Here is a 21,762-nt window from a genome sequence, read left to right as displayed (position 1 = left end):
AAAATAGCAGTCACTACACTGCTATGCTTATCAAAGAAACGGCAGACGGTGTTAAAAACTTTGCCTCCAAGAAGTGGAACTCTAGTAGGGAGAGGACTGCAGTTTTTAAAATAGAATTTTTACCACTTTCATTTTTGTACGTGCAATTGTCTTGACTTTCTACTTTACGTGTTTAAATTATACACATTCCTAACATCCTAATACAACTATTCATTTTCTTGTATGACCCGCCTTCTTTATCCATATATTCACACTTTCATATTAATATAGTTGTTCGCAATCATAGCTATATATTTTAGTCTTTTTTTTCGCTTAGCCTACAGTTTCAGTTATCATAAACAGTTTTCCGTGTTTCGACCGTCTTCATAATTATGTTAATGGATTCATGATACTCCAATGTTATTGTACCATAATTTAGCTAGATACCTTAACGTGGAACATTCTGGATTGTTTCCACTTTTCCAATGAAAACAGTGCTGCAGTGAAGACTTGCAGACGTGGTCTTGCTCGTTCCGCTGCTTTAAATCATACTGTTGAGTCGTATTTCTGGGGTTCCATATAGGAACCCCGACTCAGACTAGTGATAGAGCGACCAACAAGCTCCAGCAAGACCCAGACCAAGAATTCCGCGCGGCGGGGCGGTGCCTCCTCCCGGGAGGCGTGTCCTGGGCGGGGCCGAGCGCGACCCAGCCCTGCGCTGCGTCACCCACGTCCCGCCCGGCTGAGACCGGCGCGCCGCGCACGAGTGGCCGTTCCTCCGCCAACGGGTGGCTAGGGCCCGGGGAGCGCGGACGCCGGGCGCGCCGGCCATGGCTCCCTGGGCTGGCGCCGAACTCTCGGCGCTGAATCCGCTGCGTGCCGTGTGGCTCACGCTGGCCGCGGCCTTCCTGCTGACCCTACTGCTGCAGCTCGTGCCGTCCGGCCTGCTTCCGGGCTGCGCGCTCTTCCAGGACCTGATCCGCTATGGAAAAACCAAGGAAGGGGGGCCGTCGCGACCGGCCGCCTGTCGGGCCTTTGATGTCCCCAAGAGGTAACCGCACCCGGGCGCGAATCCTGGCTGCCTAGGCTCGGAGACCGGGGGCGCCCCGCTCGAGCAGCCGGCAGGGGGCAGCAGAGGTGGGAGCGGGGCCGGCGCGGACCGGCCCGGGAGGCCCAGGAGGGTTCCTTGACGCGGCGCAACGCCGGCCCGCTCTCCGGCTCTGCCCGCGTCCTTTGCGTGGCGCTGGGGGCTGAATGCCGCGAGTGTCCGCCGACACCGAGGGTGCTGAGCCGCGCGCACCTTCCGGGGCGCAGGAACGTGAACTTCTGGCCGCACGTAGCCTTTCCTTCGGGGTAAATGGCAGCGCTTCCCAATTTAGGCCCGGTCACCAGGCGGTAAATTAAAGTTTCCCAAAATTCTCCTGTTTCCTCTCTCCTGCACTCTGGGGGCTCATAAGCTAACTTGAGGTCGCCGGAACTCACTAAAAATTAAGGCAGGCCCTCCTTTCGCGCCTCTGTGTCCCGTATTTGTTTCCCAACTCTCAACAGTTAGGATGAAGGGTGAGACGCGGGTCACCAACTGGCGCCCACCTCCTTCGATCGCACTGACGCTCCTTACCCGCATCTCGGCAGGTGCCCCTGGAGAAATGTTGCCCAAGATGGCACATTTTAGGCAAGCCTGGTCCCTAAGCCCCATTTGACTTTCAGCAGATTTCATAACTAAGTTCAACGAGAGATTAAATCGTTAGGACTTAAATAGAATTCTTTCAGAAATTGTAAGGTTTGTTATAGTTTCGGTTTTTTGTTTGCTTTTCTTTAAATTCAGAACATTACCGGGAAGAGTCAGCCGAACGCTGCTAGACGGTAGGAATATAGCAGTGGTTTTTCTTGGAGATGCAGCCTAAGTTGGCGTTTAGGAAGGAATCTGGAGAAAAGTGATAGGGTTTCTGATGTATTAAAACACTTTGGTTCTCACTTAGACCTCGCATTAGGCGGTGCCCCAGGTCTGCAGACAAGAAAGAGTCTAAATAAACTTGGCTTCCCACTTTTGACTGTTGCAGAAATATTCATCAGGTATTAACACTGAGAAGCGAGCACTAGGTCATTCTGAGGAAATATAACGGGAATGAGGCTCTGGGAAGAAGTAGACGATTCACACACAGTGATTAAACCTCCTATTTCTTAGAAGCTCTTTGTAAGCTAAAATTTCCGGTCATCCTATTTTTCATCAGGTTTTGAGTGTAGTACTTTTCTATTTCATAGCAGGAACATTCCTAGATTGTCATTTTTTTAGTGTTATAAGGTGAAGAAAAAAATTCTTTTGAGAGTGTGAGTTCTAACAATTTATTTTCTGAATTTTAAAGAAGGTACTACTGTTTCTGGAGTAGAGGGCACATTTCAAATCATTCTCTGCACTTACCTCTTTGGCTCCCATACCCTACCTGTTACTACTCCGGTCTGTCGTTATATTTGACGGCCAAGAAACAAATTTTGTACCTTTCCCTTACTCTTTACTACAAAATTGGTACTTTTTGGGCTCCTTGTAACTTCTACTATATTATGAAATAATTTATGTGTTTTTCTTCTTCGAGAATTCTAGAACGGACCCTTCCATGGTGTTTTGTTTGGTCTTTTTTCTAAATTTAAACTAAACTTTCTTTTCATACTAGAGAAGGTGCAGCAAATCCAGGCCAGTCATGAAAGGCAAAAATGTCTAGATGCTATATTTAAATATTTTTCCTTGTTCAGAATTCAGTAGTACTCTTAAAGGTGAAAGTAAGCCTGTAATTTTTACACTTAGAAATAGGCAGCTGTATATCACGTTTCTGCACCCAAGAGCTTAGGTGAATTTGTTTGGGATTATTTTTTCCTAAAGAGGAAAGAATTAAACCTTAATTGAATTCATGGAATGTTGATTCCATTACCCCTGCCTGGTAGATTTTTTTTTTTTTTTTTAATTAAGGTGATAGTTGCTTTTCTTGTTTTCTTTTGGTTCCTGGAGTTTTTGTTTTTGTGCTTTTTTAATTTTTAAAAATAATTTATTTATTTTATTTATTTATTTTTGGCTGCATTGGGTCTTCATTGCTGCGGGCAGGCTTTCTCTAGTTGTGGCTACTACTCGTTGAGGTGCGCAGGCTTCTCACTGCGATGGCTTCTCTTGTTGCGGAGCATGGTCTCTAGGCCTGTGGGCTTCAGTAGTTGTGGCATGCGGGCTCTAGAGCACAGGCTCAGTAGTTGTGGCACATGGGCTTAGTTGCTCCACGGCATGTGGAATCTTCCCGGACCAGAGCTCGAACCCATGTCCCCTGCATTGGCAGGTGGATTCTTAACCACTGTGCCACCAGGGAAGCCCTTCCTGGAGTTTTGATTTCCCAGAAAGTCTGAATAAATACATGACCTCGAACGTGAGTCACAGTGCTCTTGACTTGCATAGTGTATATGGAAGTACTTCTGTTTCTAATATTTCAAAATGTTATAGAAACATTGCAATTGAATTGAGCTGTAGAGACAAAGAGAACCATCCAGACTTTCCCTACTAGGGTTCAGGGTTCCTAACCAGCAGTCCAGGGGATCTGTGGATAGAATTTGGGGCAAATTGGATTGGAAAAAATTACATCTTTATTTCACTAACCTCTAGCTGAAATTTGGCACTTTCTTAATGATGAATGTAATCAACAAACCACAGTAGAATTAGCAATTCCTGCAATTTTGTGACAAGTTTTTTAATGTTATATTAAAAATATTGAGGAGACCTCAAAACATTTTCACTATAAGAATACTGTATTATCCTCCACTATATCTTGTTATTTAATACATTAATTAAGAAGCACATATATTACAAATGTTTCTTAGTGGTTGTGTTACCTATATTTCAGCATAATTGGTTTCGTTTATCCCTATGTCTTTTAGGCATGTAGCCTTCACCAGACTGCCAAAGGAGTGCATGATGGAAGAAAAATGTCAGGAATCCCTGCTCTAGACTGTAAACTCCATATGTTTACATTTGTCTTGTTTGTTACCATATCCCGGGCTCAATGCCTGATAATAATAAGGTCCTCAATCAATGTTTTGAATGAATCAAAAAAAAAAAAAAGGTTTTAGCTTTAATCAGTTTGTTGATTAACTTGACTGCTTTCTCTGAGAGTAACTTTGGATGTGGTACCTTCTCTTTCATTCATTTATTTAACCATTGTTTATAGAGTACTTACTATTGCCAGGAGCTATTCTAGGTTCCTTGGAGCCTTTGTTTTTGTAAAACGGTAAATATGTAAACAAATCTTGTAAAACAAGCAAAATAATTTCAGATGGTAATAAGTGCTTCAGAGGAAATCCAGCCTGGTTACTTGATCATGAGGAAGATGGGGTTGCCGATGACAACACTAGAAAGGATGATCAGAAAGGGGCAGGGCAGGAGATGAGTTCATTTTGGGAGGCCAGGACAGACAGCAGGCCTTACAGACCATAGTGGAGATTAGATTTTATTCTGAGTATGTGGAAAGCAACTTTAGGATGGGGAAGGGGGCATGGCATTATGTGATTTATGTTTGAGAGGATGACTAGCCATTGTGTGGAGAAGACTGGGTAAGAGGCCGTTAAGGGTGCTCCAGGCAAGAGGTGGTGGTATGGACTAGAGTGTTAGCATAATAGCACCTGTTCCTCATACAGGTGGTGATGACATTAAAGCACGTGGCACAGGGCCAGGCACCTCGTCAGAACTCAGGAACCATTGGTTTCCTTCCTTAATTAAACCTATGACTCCCCTAACTGGTCCTGGGATCAGTTCTTGCAATCAGCAAGTAGTGTTAGATCAGATATCTCCTGTCCCAGAACCATCTAGTGGCTTCCAGCTCACTCCCAGGAAGAGTCCAAGACCCTGTACAGTCTTGTCCCCACCACCTCACTGAGATCCTATCATTTGCCCCCTGTGTGGCTCCAATCCAGTTTTCTGGGTCTCTCTGCTTGTTTTCTGTCCCCTCAGGGGCTTCGCCTTGTAGAGGCCTTTCCTCTACCTGGAAAGCTCTTCCCTCAAATAGCCAGATGGTTTACGCCCTCACTTCCTATAATTCTGCTCAGGTATAACCTTCTCAACGAGGCTGCCCTACCCACCCTGTTTAAAAGTATAATACTACCATCCCCAGCACTCCTTCGTCTCTTCCCAACTTTAGTTTTCTTGTTAGCAATTATCACCTCCTGACATGGTGTAAATTTTACTTCTGTGTGTAACTGTGAGTATAAGCTCCATGAGGGCAGGAACTGTTGTCTTTTGTGTTCATTGCTGTATCCCCAGAGCCTAGAGCAGTCCCTGGCTTATGCTAAGCACCAAAATGTTTGTTAAGTCAGAGGAGTGCTTGCTCGGTGCCCAGCCCTGAGCTACCATAAGGGTCCCCATATCCCTGCTCCCAGGGGTTCACTTCAGTTAAGCAAAGTGCCAAGGGAGGAAAAAGAGGGAGAGCGTCTAGAAGAGAAGGAAGGAGAGTTTTCAGATCTGCTTTTGAGGCTAGAGCTGGGTCTTTTCAAAACACAGATGTAACCACGAATTAAGAGTAGGACACGTTTCCTGTAGCAGGAAATAAGGCAAGCAAAACAAGAGATAGAATGTGCAAAATGTAGGAATAAGAAAAACAATCTGCCTGTGAATCAAAACCCCATGGCACAAGTAGGGCACAGCAAAATGTGGCTTAGCATCTTATATCAAACATTCTTGAGTAATTTGGTTGACTTATGGTTTGGTATAAATTGGTACATGTAACATAGGGCTGGAAAAGCAGGTTCTGGCAAGTCTAGATGGCATGAATAGGAGCACAGCCATGTGATTTTAACTTCAGAGTCATCAGGGCTGAGTGTGGAGCCAAACACTGCCACTTACTGCATGACCTTGGATGAGTAACTTAACCTTCTGAGCCTTAGTTTTCTCAGCTGCCACGTGTAAATATAATGCAAACTTGACAGGATTGTTGGGAAGATGAAATGAAATACTCTTTAACTGGTCTCCCCACAACTGGACGATTCTCTTTCCTTACCAGGGGGATTTTTTTTAACTTAAAAAAGACCAAAATGAATGAACAATGCTCTCTCTCTTTTTTTCTTTTGATTGTGATATAATATACACGACATACCATTTTACACTTTAACCCTTTTTGCGTGTACAGCTCGTTGGCTTTAAGTACATTTACATTGTTGTGCAGCCATGACCACTGTCGTCATCTCCAGAACTTTTCCATCAGCCAGAAGGATTTTTAAAACATAAAGTATTACTTCAGGTTGCTGTGTTCAGATGCCTTCCCATCCCACTTAAAAGCCAGTGTCCTGGGCTTCCCTGGTGGCACAGTGGTTGAGAGAGTCCGCCTGCTAATGCAGGGGACACGGGTTCGTGCCCCGGTCCGGGAAGATCCCACATGCCGCAGAGCCGCTGGGCCCGTGGGCCATGGCCGCTGAGCCTGCGCGAAAAAGCCAGTGTCCTTACAGGGCCCTGTAGGGTCTGCCCTTGCTTTTAATGCCCTAGCACCCTCCACACATGTGTCCTTTGTTGTGCCTCAGGGCCTTCGTGGTGGTTGTTTCCTCTGCCTAGAACATTCTTTGCTCAGAAATTCACAAAGGTTATTCATTCTAGCCAAGTGTCAGTTCCAGAGAGGCCATCCTTGACCACTCACCCAGAATGGCCTCCCCTCTGCACCGTCTCTGTCCCCTCACCCAGCACTGGGCTAGACGTCTACAGGTTCATTTGCTGACTGTCTGCGGAAAGATAAACTTCATCACGGCAGCCACCTGTTCAGTTTGCTCCCTGCTGTGTCTCCAGCTCCAAGAACATCACCTAGCATGTTCTAAGTGCTCAGTAAATTGTTTTGAAAACATGAAGTAGGTAAAGCGGCTGAAAGTTGCTCCTCAGAAGCCGGCCCCTCCCCTTTCCATGGGAGCCTGCAGAGCACCTTGCAGCTGCCATTCTGCTCTGCTGGCTCAGACCAGACCTGGGCTCAGTTCTAGGAAGTGTGTCTTACGGAAGACCCTGGGAGGCAACCAAAGGCCGGGGGCCCAGGGGTGGGGACGAGGGGGTAGACTTGACACTCATGCATGAACTTTGCAGGAAACTAAGCACTTGAGCCTAGAGAAGATCTGAATCCAGAATAACAGGACATCTCAGAGAGGACAGATCTGGTGATAGAATTTGTAACAGTAGTGGGGAGACTAAGTGGGTTGCTATGGAATGGTCAGCTTAGATCAGTGTTTATCAGACGGGTTGTGGGCATAGTCTGGGGGACTGTGAGGTCTGGTACATACAAGCATACTCTGAATCAACTGGAAGAGGAGTCCCTGAATCTATGTGTAATCCTATTGACTCCAGGCTGTCTTACTGCATCACAGATTAATGAGACAAGAAGAAGGGCTTAATATAGATGTGATCATTGAAGACCAGGGAAGGCCAGGTGACTTCCAGGCACCCTGCAGAGTCAGAAAGATTTTGCATTGATTTGATTAGAGAAAAATAGTAGAGGTATAGGTAAAGAGACCTCAAAAAAGCATGTTAGGCCCTGGTGCCGTATTAGGTGATTCCTTTGCAGCAAACCAGCTTAATCTTTCATGTTAAATTGACATTGCTAATTTCAACTTTTATTGGTTTTGTGGTTTTATTTATTTCATTCCTTACTGTGTTGATTGCAAAATATGTATTGTATTTGTATGAGAGCGGTACCCATCAGGAGTTGATAGCTAGTTTTATGAGTTAATATTTGTCATGTTATTATAAAAGTAATTTAGATCAACACAATTTAAGAAAACACTGAATCAGAAGACCTTTAAGGTTTCTTGCAACCCTGAGAGCCTGTGATTGTGCAAATCTTGTGTAACAGTTGTACAGCTATTGCAGCAACATCACTCGAGATTTAGAAATCTTCCACAGATTTGGCTAGTGTTAGCACAATCTAGGCTGTCTCTGCCAGGCCCTGGGGCCCCCTATTTTTGAGTTTGAGCCCAATCCTGTTACCTGAAGATAAGAGAGAGCTAATTAACCCTACATCTAAGTTTAACAAGGTCATTCATGTTCTTGTTGACTTTAGGAAGCCTTTTTCTTATTAGTTAACCAGTCCCATCATTTGAAAGGAAATTTCAAAAATCTGAACATCTGTAGGATTCAGGTTCTATTAAAAAAGCAAAGCTATACTTGCAGAATGAAGGAAAGAGGATAGGGAAACTAAAAATAGTCTTCCTGTATAAAGGCTTAAAGTGGATCCACTCTGATTATTACCTAACTTGTTTTCCCTCCGCAGGTATTTTTCTCACTTCTATATCATCTCAGTGCTGTGGAATGGCTTCCTGCTTTGGAGCCTTACTCAGTCTCTGTTTGTGGGAGCACCTTTTCCAAACTGGCTTCATCATTTACTCAGAATTCTTGGGGCTGCGCAATTCCGAGGTAACAACTCCTCTGGCTAATACCAACCATTGTATCCTGTTCCTGTCTCTCCTGCCTGCGGGGAGGTGTTCTCGGTATTTCATAGCCACTCTCAGCTTCTTGGCGGGGCTGGGAAGTGAAGGGTGGGGCAGAAAGGGTTCCGCGTGGATCACAGCCAGATGGCCAAGGGGAAGGCCCCAAGTCCTTCACTGAGATCGTGGCAGAGCTGAGAGTCAGCTCTTCATCCCTGATTTCCCAGCAAGTGCTGTGCTGAACAGGACTGGCTATTCTCCCTCTGATATTTTTAGTACTTTAGGATCCCTCAGGTTTGCCTTGAAACATTTATCTCATATATAGTTCCAACCACAGTCATGCCTCTGGACTCCAGAAATTTGATAGAAAATTACTTTTTGATCACAGGTTAAAAATGTTTGTTATGCTGTGAGGCTTTGGTTATATTAAAAAATTGACTGTAAATAGTTGTTGATCAGATGATTACAAAATAGCATTTAAATTTGCCTCACTGTGCCTTGAATAAAGGATACACAGAACAATTTAAAAGGTAAGGAATTGAAGGTGAAAACCATAAAGTGGCCTCAATTAATATCAGGCATCAGGAGAGGGGCAGAATTAGAAACAAATTGTTCTGGTGCTATCTCTGTCCTTTGTTCCAGCAGCCAAACCGCTGGCTTCCTAGGAACAGTCCTTTTCTGTATAACCAGAGGAACTTGTTGCAAAAGATGACAGAAAGAAAAAGCTATGCAGATCTTACTTGGGAGGGGAAGATACCTCGGTGAATCCCACTTCACCCATTAGAACTTTACCTCTTCATTCGCTTACTGGGGGGCTGGCTGGGGTTCGGATATTTGAAGGGTGGTTGTGAGGAGTTGTATTTGGTTGGTTGTTTTATCCTATTCCTGAAGAGTTAGAACCAGGTTTCACTATATTTAAATGAGAAAAGCAGGCAAAGCCAATCTGTGTGATAGAAGTCTCCATAGAGCGTACCCGTGGGAGGGTGCCTGGAGGGGAGCACGAGGTGCTGGCTGTGTTCTGTTTCTTGATGTAGGGGCTGGTCGTACGGGTGGGATGGGCTGGTGTACTTTGCAAAAATTCATTAGGCTGTGTCCTTATTGTATTTTTATGATGTGTGTGATAACATTTTTAAAAAACATCTAGATTTTATGTCATTTTAAAAACCAGCATTTCTTCTGACTTCTCTTGAGGCAGAGGGCTGAGAGGCAGATAGGAAGATAGATCTCAAGTCTCACAGTCCCCCAAAAGTATAATTTCTTTTTTTTTTTAAATACGGAAAGAAATGCATAACTCTTCCTGTCTCTGTTCCCATCCCCCTTTCTGCTTCAGTATATGCCTGTGTCTCTTCTCCCCCCTGACCTCAGGGATCCCACCAGGAGTCCTTGCTCAGAGGTCATCCAGGAACTCTTCCTATCTTCAGATGGGGATTAGTGCCAGGGACCAGAGACCATGGAGTTTGGGTTCTGAGAGCATGGATCCCTTCACAGCCATGTAACCCAGAAGGCTTTCACATCACAGCGTAGAGTCAGGAGACCCGAGTCTGTCTCAGCTCTGTCACCAGCTTACTGTGTAACCTTGAGCCAAATGCCTTGACTTCACTTGGCTCACTCCCTCGTTGCCAAACAAAGGAGGTGTTAGGCTGGATGATATCTAGGGCCCCTTCCAAGCTCTGATCTTGTTTAATACCCTGTTTAACAGTAGGGGAAATCATAACTTTGGATTAGTCCTGGAGAGAGAGATGCTGAGTGTGTTCCATTCTGAATTGTAGGGGGTGAGCTCGCGCTGTCTGCGTTCTTAGTACTAGTGTTTCTGTGGCTGCACAGCCTACGAAGACTCTTCGAGTGCTTCTATGTCAGTGTCTTCTCCAATGCCATGATTCACGTCGTGCAGTACTGTTTTGGACTTGTCTACTATGTCCTTGTTGGCCTAACTGTGTTGAGCCAAGTGCCAATGGACGGCAGGAATGGTGAGTGGTTGCTGGGGTCTGTCAGCTGAGTCACTGGGTATATGAGGGACTCTGGGTGAAGCATTCCACCAAGCATTATGGAAGTTAGAAAGTAGGAGTTCACTTTGCATTTGAGGAGTTTGGGCTCTAATTGTAGCTTTAAAAAGTCAACATGCCCAAGGGTGCCTAGCAGATGCACATCACAACCATAACTGCTAAAACCTGAGAGATACCAATGTAAGCAGCAATGCCTTCAGTAAAGAGAATAAAGTGCAAAGTCTTCAGGAGGCCTGGTTTAGGGATGAAGAAGTGGGATGTGGGGTTTCCATCAGTGGGATTGAAGTCAGTGAACTTCTGTGGAGTTAGTCTGGAAAGGAGAGGCAGTGTGGTCAAGAGTAGAACAGGAAGCAGGGGAACACACTGGAACAGGAGAAAGGGTCAGCAAGCCAAGCTGCCTCACCAAAGCCTCATCATCCAGGGGTGGAGGGGTGAGGGATGAGGGTGGGGAAGGGAAAGTTGTTGTGCACGGTGAAATCATGGAATACCAGAGGAGGAAAGGGTGGCCTGAGCTCATGGTGAATAGTTGGGATTTGACGAGGAGGTAGGGAGCCATTTTGTTGCCATCTCGTTCTTGTGATTGTTCCCGTTGTAACAAAGCTTATTTCAAGTGAGGTAGCCTGAGCGGAGAGGACAAAAGAGCACTGTGGTAAATCAAATTTGTGCCTTAACACTTCTGAGCTCTCACTAGCCAGGAAGAGGGAAGCAAAATCATGACTTTGTTTATGAGGAGGAAATGAAATGTGATTTGGGGGATGGGGGAGAGGGAGGATTGGATATCTGACATATCTGACCATGGTTTTTGTAAAAGCAGTGCATGCTTAAAATAAAGAATTCAAGTCCTTTTGGGTGATGGAAATGAGTTTTCTAGTGCTGAGCTTAACTTCATCTCGCACCCTTGGTATCCGTCAGCCCACACGCTCTAGGGTAGGTCCTTCACAGCCGTTTTCACTAAGCCCAAGTCTCCCTGTTTCCTAAAGCTGCCCTATCCCTCCTTGTAAATTGAGCCCATGGTCTGGATATTTCCAGTACTCAGTGAGTGAGCTCTCTCCTCAGGTTTGATTTCAGTGTCAAGTACCCCTTGATTGGCCTCCCTCTCTGTTGCTGTAGGACAGCCCGTGGCCTCCATGGCGCAAGGAACGATTTTAAAGTATGACTTATTGACGCTCTTTCTCAATTCCTGAGTTGTTTATTGGCTCCAGCCACTCAGTTAGCACCTCTCCATCTAATTTCTCTGAACGTAAGTCAGTTTTTCCTACCTGAGCTTTCGGCTGTGGCATCCTTGTGCCTCCCATGTCATGGTTTGAGCCGTATTCCTGGAGAACAGTCCGAGGTTTTTAACCCAAAGGAGCTTTCCAAAGCACTTTGGTAACCCACTAGCTTGCAGTCTGTTAGCATTACATATCTCTCCTGGAGTTTCCTCTGCTGGCTGGACCCCAACTTCCACCTTCCTTCCTGTATAAGAAGTCAAGGAAAGGCTGCTGAGACACCCACAAAATAGCTTGTAGACCCTAGACACTCCTTTCTGAAGTTTTCTGAAACTTGTGTTTCACCTACCTGTCCTTCAAGAGATCATCTGGGACAGTATGGGGAGGACTGGTTTCAGGAATTCACTGGAAGAGAACACTGGGGCATTTGCCAGCTGCAGAGTCTGATAGAAATGACAGGGGCTTGGGCGTCAGATGGGCCTGAGTCTGAAGTCTGGCTTATTAACATCTCAGAGCCTCAGAACCTTCATCTGGAATTAGGGACATATACTGATTTCAGAGGGTTTTTGTGGAAGTGGAAAGAAAGTGTGTCTGTAAACTACCCATATCTTCACATCTCCTTGCCTTCAGAATCTAGAGGGTCCACCCCCAGTCACTCTCCATTACATTGTTCTGTTGTTTTTTCTTCAGAGTACCATCTGTACCTTAAATTATCTTGGTTATTGATTTTTTTACTTGTTTCATCTCTTGCTACTAGAGTGTGAGTTCATGAGGACTGGGACCTCACCTGACTTACCCACTGCTTTATCCCTTGTGAGAGATGCCACGCTCAGTAGACACTCAATAAGGAACTAATGAATAAATGAATAACTAAATACTACACAGATTAGACTCTCAGTAAATAGCCTTCCTCCTGCCTCCCCTTTCCTGTATCAAAACTTACTCTTAAATTTTTTTTTCTCTCATAGGTAATTTCTCTGCCTTTAGAGTAGGTGACTTACTTGGCTGTAACATGAACTCTCAGACACTTGCTTCAACTTTTAGTCCTGTGGTGACTTGCTCTTATAGCCTCTGATTTAAAACTATTTTTCATAGTCTGTTTATTTTTAACTTATAAAAATATAACTATTTAGTTAAATGGCTAAACTTAGTCAACATTAAGAGACTATGGTAGATTGTTTAGAGAAAGCAAGTTTTTAAAGGAAATTCACACTTAGATTTTGGTGGACTGTCATTAGTCATTAGCTGTCATCAGCTGAGTCCTGCCTCCAGGTACCCATATGGAATAGCTTGATCCTTGGTTCTCCTACCTGAATCAACTTTGTAGGGGCTCCCTCTTGGCTGCAGAGCCTCCGGCTCTTCCCCGTTGTCAATGGACAGCTTTGTTTTTTCAGTCAAATCCCTGACTAGCCTCACTGCTTCCTGCTGAACATAGGGAAGTCCTTAATTTGTTTTTCTAATGCCAGTCCTTAGAAAACCTGCATTCTTCACGTCTTCTTGGTAGCTGGAGAAGAAAGAAGATGAAACTTTTGAGTGTTTCTACTCCTGAAACGAAATCTCTCTGACTAGATTCTCTCTAATCAGAAAGGGATACTGTTTTGGTCTTTATCTTGCAGTTTCCATTTCTCCTCTTTTTGAGAAGTTCCACTGTTAGCCTTTACTTCCAGTGATTTTCTTCACTGGCCAGAGCCAGTCAAGTCAGCCTTAAAGGTTTCCTTAGAAATGGCTCGGGATGAGATCCTTTAGGAAGTGTTTTTCTGACGGACTGTAAGAAAGAGGACATAAAACCAGGCTTAGAAATAAAAATGCTAAGTAGTCTCACCACACAAGAGTGGGAGACAGAGCTGACCCCTGTGCTTGAAGCACTTGAAGAAGGAACAAGAGAATGTGTTGATACGGAATTCTCTGCCAGGGGCCCCTGAAGCTGCCCCTGGCTGAGGAGCACACCTCCCCCATCCACAGGGATGCTGTTCTCCCCTCTGTACTTGGGAAACTATAGCAGGATGATTTTCCAGTCGTGAAGAACAGAATAAGTAGGTAATGGTGTTCTACTGATTATATGATATTTTTAATGCTCTGAGCCTCTGAAATTTTGCAGGGTTGGCTAATAAGATAATTCTTATTTCTGTAGTCTATGTGATAGGGAAAAATCTCTTGATGCAAGCTCGGTGGTTCCATATCCTCGGAATGATGATGTTCATCTGGTCATCTGTCCATCAGTATAAGTGTCATGTCATTCTCGGCAATCTCAGGAAAAATAAAGCAGGTGAGATATCTTTTAGAACCACTGCATGTGGATTTTAGCCCTCAGAAGTTAGGTGTACGTATTACTTCTCTCTTTTCTTTCCTGCCCTAATTAGTTGACTAATCTATCAAATGATCTTTTTTTTTTTTTTTTTTTCCTTGTGGTACGCGGGCCTCTCCCGTTGCGGAGCACAGGCTCCACGCAGGCCCAGCGGCCATGGCTCATGGGCCCAGCCGCTCTGCCGGCTGTGGGATCTTCCCGGACCGGGGCATGAACCCGCGTCCCCTGCATCGGCAGGCGGACTCTCAACCATTGCACTACCAGGGAAGCCCTCCAATGCTCATTTTTGACAAGACTCTCTGGGTCTTGATCTTCCCATCTGTAAAATGAGAGCATTTTAGACCTCCCTGACACCATCTAGCCCTGACATTCTACGACTGTATTCTGTGCCCACATTTTGGGACCTACACTGCATATATGTGTCTAACCAGCATGTGAGCCCTAGTATTACTGTGCCAAGTTAGTATCATTCCAGCTAAGGCAAAAAAACCTTGACTCTTTAGTTAACTTGTGTTGACTTATCACAGTTAGAGTTTTTATTAGACTTTTTGAAGTATTAAAAATGGAATAGTACTATTCAGCGTTTATCAAGTGCTTATTTTGTGCCGGCCCTGTTCTGAGTGCTTTATATGTAACTTCACAGTACTCGCTTTAGGCGGGTACAGTCTTATCCTCATTTTATAGTTGAGGAAAGAGAGGCACAGAGAGGTTAAGCAACTTATCTAAAGTTACACAGCTTGTAAGTGGCAGAGCTAGGATTTGAACTCATGCAGTCTGACGCTGGTGTCTGAGTTCTTAATAGCTTGGAGGATTGTTGGAGAAACTTATTTACAGTTGTTAGTATAACCTCAGCATGTGACTTTTTAATATGTAGTAGAATGACAATGGAGGTGTGACAGGATGGTGGTTTGTACAGGTCTGTGACACCTTTTTCTAAATAAGTTTTATAAATTATTTGGAGGGTGAAGTGGTAAAACTTTGTTTTGGCAACTTCGAATGTTCAGGGTATCTTCTTTTTCCATTTCAGGAGTGGTCATTCACTGTAACCACCGAATCCCTTTTGGAGACTGGTTTGAATACGTTTCTTCCCCTAACTACTTGGCAGAGCTGATGATCTACATTTCCATGGCTGTCACCTTTGGTTTCCACAACTTAACTTGGTGGCTCGTGGTAACATATGTCTTCTTCAGCCAGGCCCTGTCTGCTTTCCTCAGCCACAAATTCTACAAAAGCAAATTCGTCTCCTACCCGAAGCACAGGAAAGCTTTCCTACCATTTCTGTTTTAAGATAATCTCAGTTATGAGGAATGCACACCAGGTGACAGTTCCAATTCCCAAGGACAACGAAGTCTAGAGACCAAAGTACAATTTCTGTAGAACTGTTTAAAACCCTCTGGTCCATTTCTGTTACCAGAAGTCTTCAGTGCATGAGCAAAGCAATACCACTCAAGAAAATGAGTCTTGGGACTTCCTTGGCAGTCCAATGGTTAAGGCTCCGCACTTCCACTGCAGGGGGCATGGGTTCGATCCCTGGTTGGGGAACTAAGATCTCACTTGCTGCTCAGCGTGGCAAAATAAATAAAATTTTTTTTAACAATGGAAGAAATTGAGTCTTCAGAGAAGAAATACTTCTGGCAGACCTGGGAGTGCTATGTCTGCTTTCTAAGATGCTTTATAAAAGCAGCCAAATGCTAAAAAGTAGATGAGACTTTTCCAAGCTGCTTCAAAAACAGACTAATCAAGAATATACAAACAGCTTCAAACAAACACACACACAGTGGAAGAGATAAGGTCATCTGTGGCTTTGTTTTTGCTAGAGACAAATTAACTAGACTACACAATAAGCAATATAGCAGATGCTCAGTAACTGCTTGTTGCCTATCAGTCAAAGCTGAACAGCCTTTGACAATAACAACAATGTATAATTTCACACCAATGGATTCTGGGAAAAGTGAGTTTATTGAAGTGAGCTTATACTTATTACCACAAAGACTTCCAGCTATGTAACCATCAATAGTCATTTCCCCCTCAAATCATAGCCTAACAAAGTTTGAAACCTCTTTTATTTAATATTTTTTTGACATCCCTTTCTAGGGAGTACCTTAAAAGTGTAAGCGTCTGAAATAAAATATTTTTATATTTATGCACGAAAAGCCCTCATGAATGGAACTGACTTGCACTCGGTATTGGATAGTGCTGTAGCCTCATTCATATGTAGTTATTCAAATTGGATTAATGTCTGCCTGAGTGTATTTTAACTAATAGAATGAATCTGAAGACATTTAAAAATGAAGTTTACACTTAAGATAGCTTATGTTAAAGAAAATATCCATGATTCAATCAAGTGGATATAACCGCATGGTGTGAAAGTAGAAAATAATACTATAGCCTGAGCAACGCAGTAAAAACTGCACATTCGTACAGCATGAGATTTACTGGCTTACTGGCTGAGGTATTAACTTTATTTCTTTTATACAGATATCTTCTTATAGTCTACTAGGTACTAAAGTTTTGCACTAAGATGTACCGTGCTGTGGGGGAAAGCACCTCATTATTAACCAGACACGCATGGAAGGCACAGTCTAAGAATATCCTCCCAGCCTGCATCTCTGGAGTAGTAAACCGAAGCTGGTAAACAGATTCTTTTTAACCCAGCTTTCAATGTACGTGTATCAGCACATTTTCTAAAGTGCTTAGATGTCTGAAGTAGCATTTTCTCCCCAATAATCAAATACCACTTCCATCAGCTGTTCCATCTAATAAATGACATAGTCATTTCATTTATCATTTAGATTTGCCATCCTCAGGACCGGGACTCAGGAACAAAACTTTCTACACCAGAAATGTAAAGCATATTGCATTTTGGTCTTAATTTCCACACAAATGGCATAAATAATTTTAGCATATTATTTGGGGAGAAAAATGTATTTTGCTTTAGCGTACGGTTTTATACCAGGTTAGACTAGGAATTTGTCTGCTATTCTGGAATTTCATTGTACTTTTAAGTAAAATAATGAGCATTCCCTGTGAAGAAGCCTGTCGGGCCCTGAGAGAGGGTTCCCAGTCAGCTCTGTGCTCCCCACGTTCTTGCCATCCTTCTCATGCTTCTCCTGTCTTCTACTCTCCCTCCCCCTTCCTTGCCCAAACATTGCATTTCTAGGTGAAGACAGAAAAGGAAGTAGTGATGTCCTCAAAGAGGCTCCGAACAAAGTTGTGTGGTCTTTGCCGAAAGCTCAGCCGTGGAGAATAATTGAGAATTGTGCTCGCAAGATCACAGTCAACGTTGCTCTTTGTGCTGGTAAAAATAGTCCATGTGCCTAAAGGGAGAACACCAGAGAGAGTCTGCAGATTCTTCACATGGATAATCCAGAAATAGCTTGGGGTTGGAGAGTCTTGATTTTCCTATTGGCTTAGTTGAATAGCTTTACTCTTTAATTCTCTGTTACTGTTAAGTTCGGGAAAATGTTACTGAACTACCTCATGACAGCATTCCCTGGATTAGCTACTGACTAGAAAAGTGTACTGAAAATAGCCTTTGTTTTTAAGTCTCCAAGTTGTAGCTCATCCTCTATACTAACATTTGCTTTCAGTAGCATGGATTCTTTTGTCTCCACAAAGCTTTGTTCTGTATTGTGTTTTTAATTCAATGAGTGGTTATTGCTAGAATTCCTATCCCAAAAAGAAGCCTTTGCCGGTACTCTTATATGAAGCTTAATGGATAGTTTAAGGAGACTGTAAACATTTGCATAACTGAAGTTACCTGAAAATTCAAAGGCCATTGATAAGTAACATATCTCAAAATGAACTGTTGTATTAAAGGTCTTAAAATAGTAAATGAGCAAGTAGAAATTTTTTACACCTATCTAAGCAATTTCTGCCCACTCGCTTACATTGCTTATCAGAAAAAAAAAATATTCAGCTGATTTTTATCAGTGTCTTACATTAGTCTAAGATTTTTCTGATAAATGGACAAGAAACAGTGGAGGTGGCAGTGATCCCTAAGTAATTCACGTGATGCATACTTCATCATTTTTCTCAAATACCAGTGATCTAGAAAGCCATGTATTGGTTTGGGGGAAACAGAGAGCTACTCTATGCACATAATATCAGGTCTCTTCCTTCAAAAAGACTCTGAACACTTGAAATGCTTAGAGGACAAAAGAACACAAGAGATTTCTCTACACAAAAGACATATCTGCCTCCTGAGCCTAGCCCTCTGGGTAAAGCCTCATAGCACATGTGCAGTTTTTAGCAGGGCTCCTTGGTCTACATAGCGTCTTTCTGTGAATTAGATAAGTCGTTACTCTAGAACATCCCCACAAGAGCAGGGCATGAACCTTTGTGGACACAAAAGGCAGCTGGTGATAGGACTGCAGCTCAGTGAGCGGAGCTTGAGCTGGATCTCAGCCCACTCACCCTTCAGCCTGCGGTCCTTTGTGCAGTGAGCAGCCTGCACAACCTTCCAGAGAGACCCTGCTCATCGTGCTGCCTGTCTGTCTGCAGATTCTGTTCACTCTTGAAGAAAACAAAACTTGATTTCATGGAATCATCTCATTGAGAAAGACCATAAGAATTAAACTAGGAGAAGGGGAAGTAAGCACTCCATGCAAAACATCTCCGCTTCCACACACTAGAAGAGGAGTCTGGTGGTTAACAGGTAAGTGACCCTCAAACAGAATGTCTGTGCAGATGCTAGGATGCTGGCCCCAAGTAGAGAGAATATTTTGCTTCTCTGATTACCAGCTCCTGTCTTCCCAGGTTATTGTTCTAGTACAGCGACTCCAAGTCTTTCCACCCCATTGGGACCTCCAGTCTGTCGATAGAACGTAGTCCTTCACCTTTTCTAAGTCATATCTCCTTACCCTGCTTAAGTGAATCACTCTAAGCATTCTCTGTATATATCCCCAGTTCTCTTGCCGCCCCACATTGCTTCTTCCTGGTGGTTTAACCAAGGCACACCCCTGGTTAAATTCAACCCTCCCTCCTTGGTGTGTGCACCTATGCAACGAACTGTGGCTGGAGAAATACAGTCCACCAACATCCCCCTTCGAATTCATGGCCGTTAACCTCAAGTGGTGTTCACTGCTGCAGTCATACTAAATTTCCCCAGTCCATTCACTCTCCCACTCTGCTGACTGTGTCACATCCCTGTCCTCAGGAAAATGAAGCTGCTGGAAGACGGCTTCCACTGTTACCACCACTGCCTCCACCCACCTAAGCATTTGCCCATTTATGTTGTCCGCCCTCGTTACTGTTGAAGGATACTTTCTTCTTAAAAGAGGATGTATAATCATGATTCTCTCACAAATATAAAATGAGCACATGCCAAAGATTTTATTGAACTCATAATGAAGGAACTAGTAAGATGTTAGAACCAGTACCGAGAGTCTGCTGCTTACAGAGTTGCAAAATAGCTCAAAGACGAGGTGCAGATAACCTGAGGAGTGTGCTGGACAGGGCACCCGTAATATTTTTTGCTCATTTCCAAGTCACTTGCAGTTTTTTCCTGAGACTAAACAATCTCTCTGGGTTTCTACTCAAAGCTAGGCCCTCTACTTGGGCACTAGAGTCTACCTAAGGACATTGGTTAGCCATTCTTCCTCCTACTAAATCAGCAAAGTTTTGCCATTTCTCAATTTTCCCATCAGCAGAAAAATACCTTTTTAACACCTAACCCCATTGCCCTCACCACTTGATTTTTCTGGTGGCTTCGCAGCAAAACTAGAAAGAGTTATTTTGTTCTTACTAGCTCCAGTTCTTTTTCTCTCGCTGCCAAACCCATTCCAGTCACTCTCCAGACCTCACGACTCAACTGACACTGCTCTTGAAAGTCCATGCTAAATCCAGCGGTCACTTTTCAGTATTCATACCAGCACAGCAGTGGTGGTCTGCCACTTCACCTTGATACACTTCCTTTAATTGACTCCAAGACTCCACACACTCCGAGTTTTCCCCCTACCTCCCTGGCTATTCCTTCCCAGGTTTCTCTACAATTCCTTCTCTCTATCCTGACTTCTGAATGTAGGAATATGCCAATTCCCAGTTTTTGGTCCCTTGGTCCCTCTATCTTTAGATGGTGATCTCATACAGTCTCATGACTTTAAATACTATTTGTATACTGACGACTTCTAAATATATATATCCAGCCTAAACATCATTCCCCAACTCTAGACTCATATGTCCCATTTCCTGCTTAATGTCTCTACTTGGTGTGTAATAGATATCTCGATAGATGTGATTGAATTTCTGATTTTCCTCATCCCCACATCTGATCCTCCTACAGTCTTCCCATTTCTTTATTACTCAAACTGAAAATGATGAGATCTTCCTTGACTCTTCTCTTTCTCTCATGCCCCGCAGACCAATCTGTGGTTCTACATCCAGAAGACATCCCTGTTACATTGACTCTATGAGCTACCATCTTGATTTTAGCCACCATCATTTCTTGCCTAATTTACTGCCCCAGACTCATAATTGGTGTCCTAGCTTTCTCCCTTATTCTCTACAGCTGCTTCTCAGCACAAGCCAGAGTGATCTTTCAGAAACGTAGATCATGCCGCTACTCTCTCAAAACCCTGCAACAGCTCCCAATTTCTTCAGATCAAGACCAGAGTTACTCCAGTAACCTGCCAGCTTCCCATATGATCTGACCCGCAGTCATCTCCCTTACCTCATCTCCTATTCTTACCCTCATGCCCTCTTCCTACACACTGGCCCCCCTTGCTGTCCCGTATACATATCCGCCGTGCTCCTATTTTAGGGCCTTTGCACTGGCTGTTTCTTCTGCCTAGAGTGCTCCTCCTCCAGAGGGCCACGTGGCTGACCCCCGCGCCCCCTTTAAGTCGGATCATCTGCTGCTGTGTAATGACGTACTCCAAATCTTAGCAGCATAAAACAGCAAACGTCTCTCGTAGTTCCTGTGGGTCAGGATTTCAGGTACAACTTAGCCGGGTGCCTCTGCCTCAAGAATTCACTGCAGTCAAGGTGTCACCAGGGCTGAGGTCCCATCAGTAAGTTCTATTGTTGTTGTTTTATATAAGAGGGACGTAGGCTCTTATTAACCCAGAGGACTGTTATTTGTACTCCCTGGATCGCATCCTCTGGAATGTGTGGTAATTTAGAATTGGAAGCGCCTGATAGTATCAGGGTGTGTCAGTATGAATAAGTAACATCCGAGTGTGCCATTTTGGCATGCATACTAATAAATTTTACTTATTCATAGAGTGTAGACTTATCAAGATCGACAGGAATTTTGGGCTGTGGATAGACCTTAACACTGGTTAGTAGAGGTTGGCCAAGGGCCTGGCTGTCTGTAGACTGAGCACTTATTGCAACTGCCCTGCAGAATCCAGGCCTATCTTACAAGGTCTGTTTTTATTACCCTAAATTCAAACTTATACAGTAAGTGAAACAAGGAAGCCTCCAAGGCAAGTACCTGTGCAACTTGATGGAGCAGCACCCTGATTTGCCTACTATAGAAGACAGTTTTTAATAAAAAGTTACAGGCAGAATGATAGACTTTGCTCCTTCCCTTCATCTCCCACTTGCTGATTAGATTTCCCTAGTCAGCAGTCTTTCATCGTTAGGTCTAAGACAATATTTACAAAATCACCTTTGGAAACTCTGGGTAAAGAATAATGCCATCTTAATCTTGGGTCTGGAAAAGAATTAAAGTCCCCTCAGGAAACAAAGGAGAAAAAAAATGGAAATCAATTAAGAGATTCTCTTTTAGTCCAGGGAAAGGCAGAAGGATTGCCCGCCAAACTTAGGAAGTTTACATACAGGCATATTTAGAGAATCGCTACAGGAAACAATGCTTACTAACAATATTCCTCCTCCTGGATCAGACAAT

The 21,762-nt window shown here is 43.8% G+C and overlaps 1 protein-coding gene across 2 annotated transcripts; it reads left to right on the top strand.

The window, feature by feature from the left end:
* Positions 1 to 809: 809 nt before the first annotated feature.
* On the top strand, positions 810 to 15,197 carry SRD5A3 (steroid 5 alpha-reductase 3). Of its 2 annotated transcripts, XM_065878229.1 has the most exons (5): positions 810 to 1,030; positions 8,241 to 8,383; positions 10,164 to 10,361; positions 13,737 to 13,871; positions 14,938 to 15,197. In XM_065878229.1, exons 1-5 carry the CDS (start codon positions 810 to 812, stop codon positions 15,195 to 15,197), a joined length of 957 nt encoding a protein of 318 aa, XP_065734301.1. The 2 variants fall into 2 exon arrangements, with proteins under 2 accessions (XP_065734301.1, XP_065734302.1); XM_065878230.1 differs by lacking the exon at positions 13,737 to 13,871.
* The last annotated feature ends 6,565 nt before the right edge of the window (positions 15,198 to 21,762 follow it).

Source organism: Phocoena phocoena, chromosome 5 (genome assembly GCF_963924675.1).
Source record: "Phocoena phocoena chromosome 5, mPhoPho1.1, whole genome shotgun sequence".
NCBI classification, from domain to species: Eukaryota; Metazoa; Chordata; class Mammalia; order Artiodactyla; family Phocoenidae; genus Phocoena; species Phocoena phocoena.
Note: the sequence above shows the minus strand (reverse complement) of the source record. Positions and strands in the feature narration are given on the sequence as shown.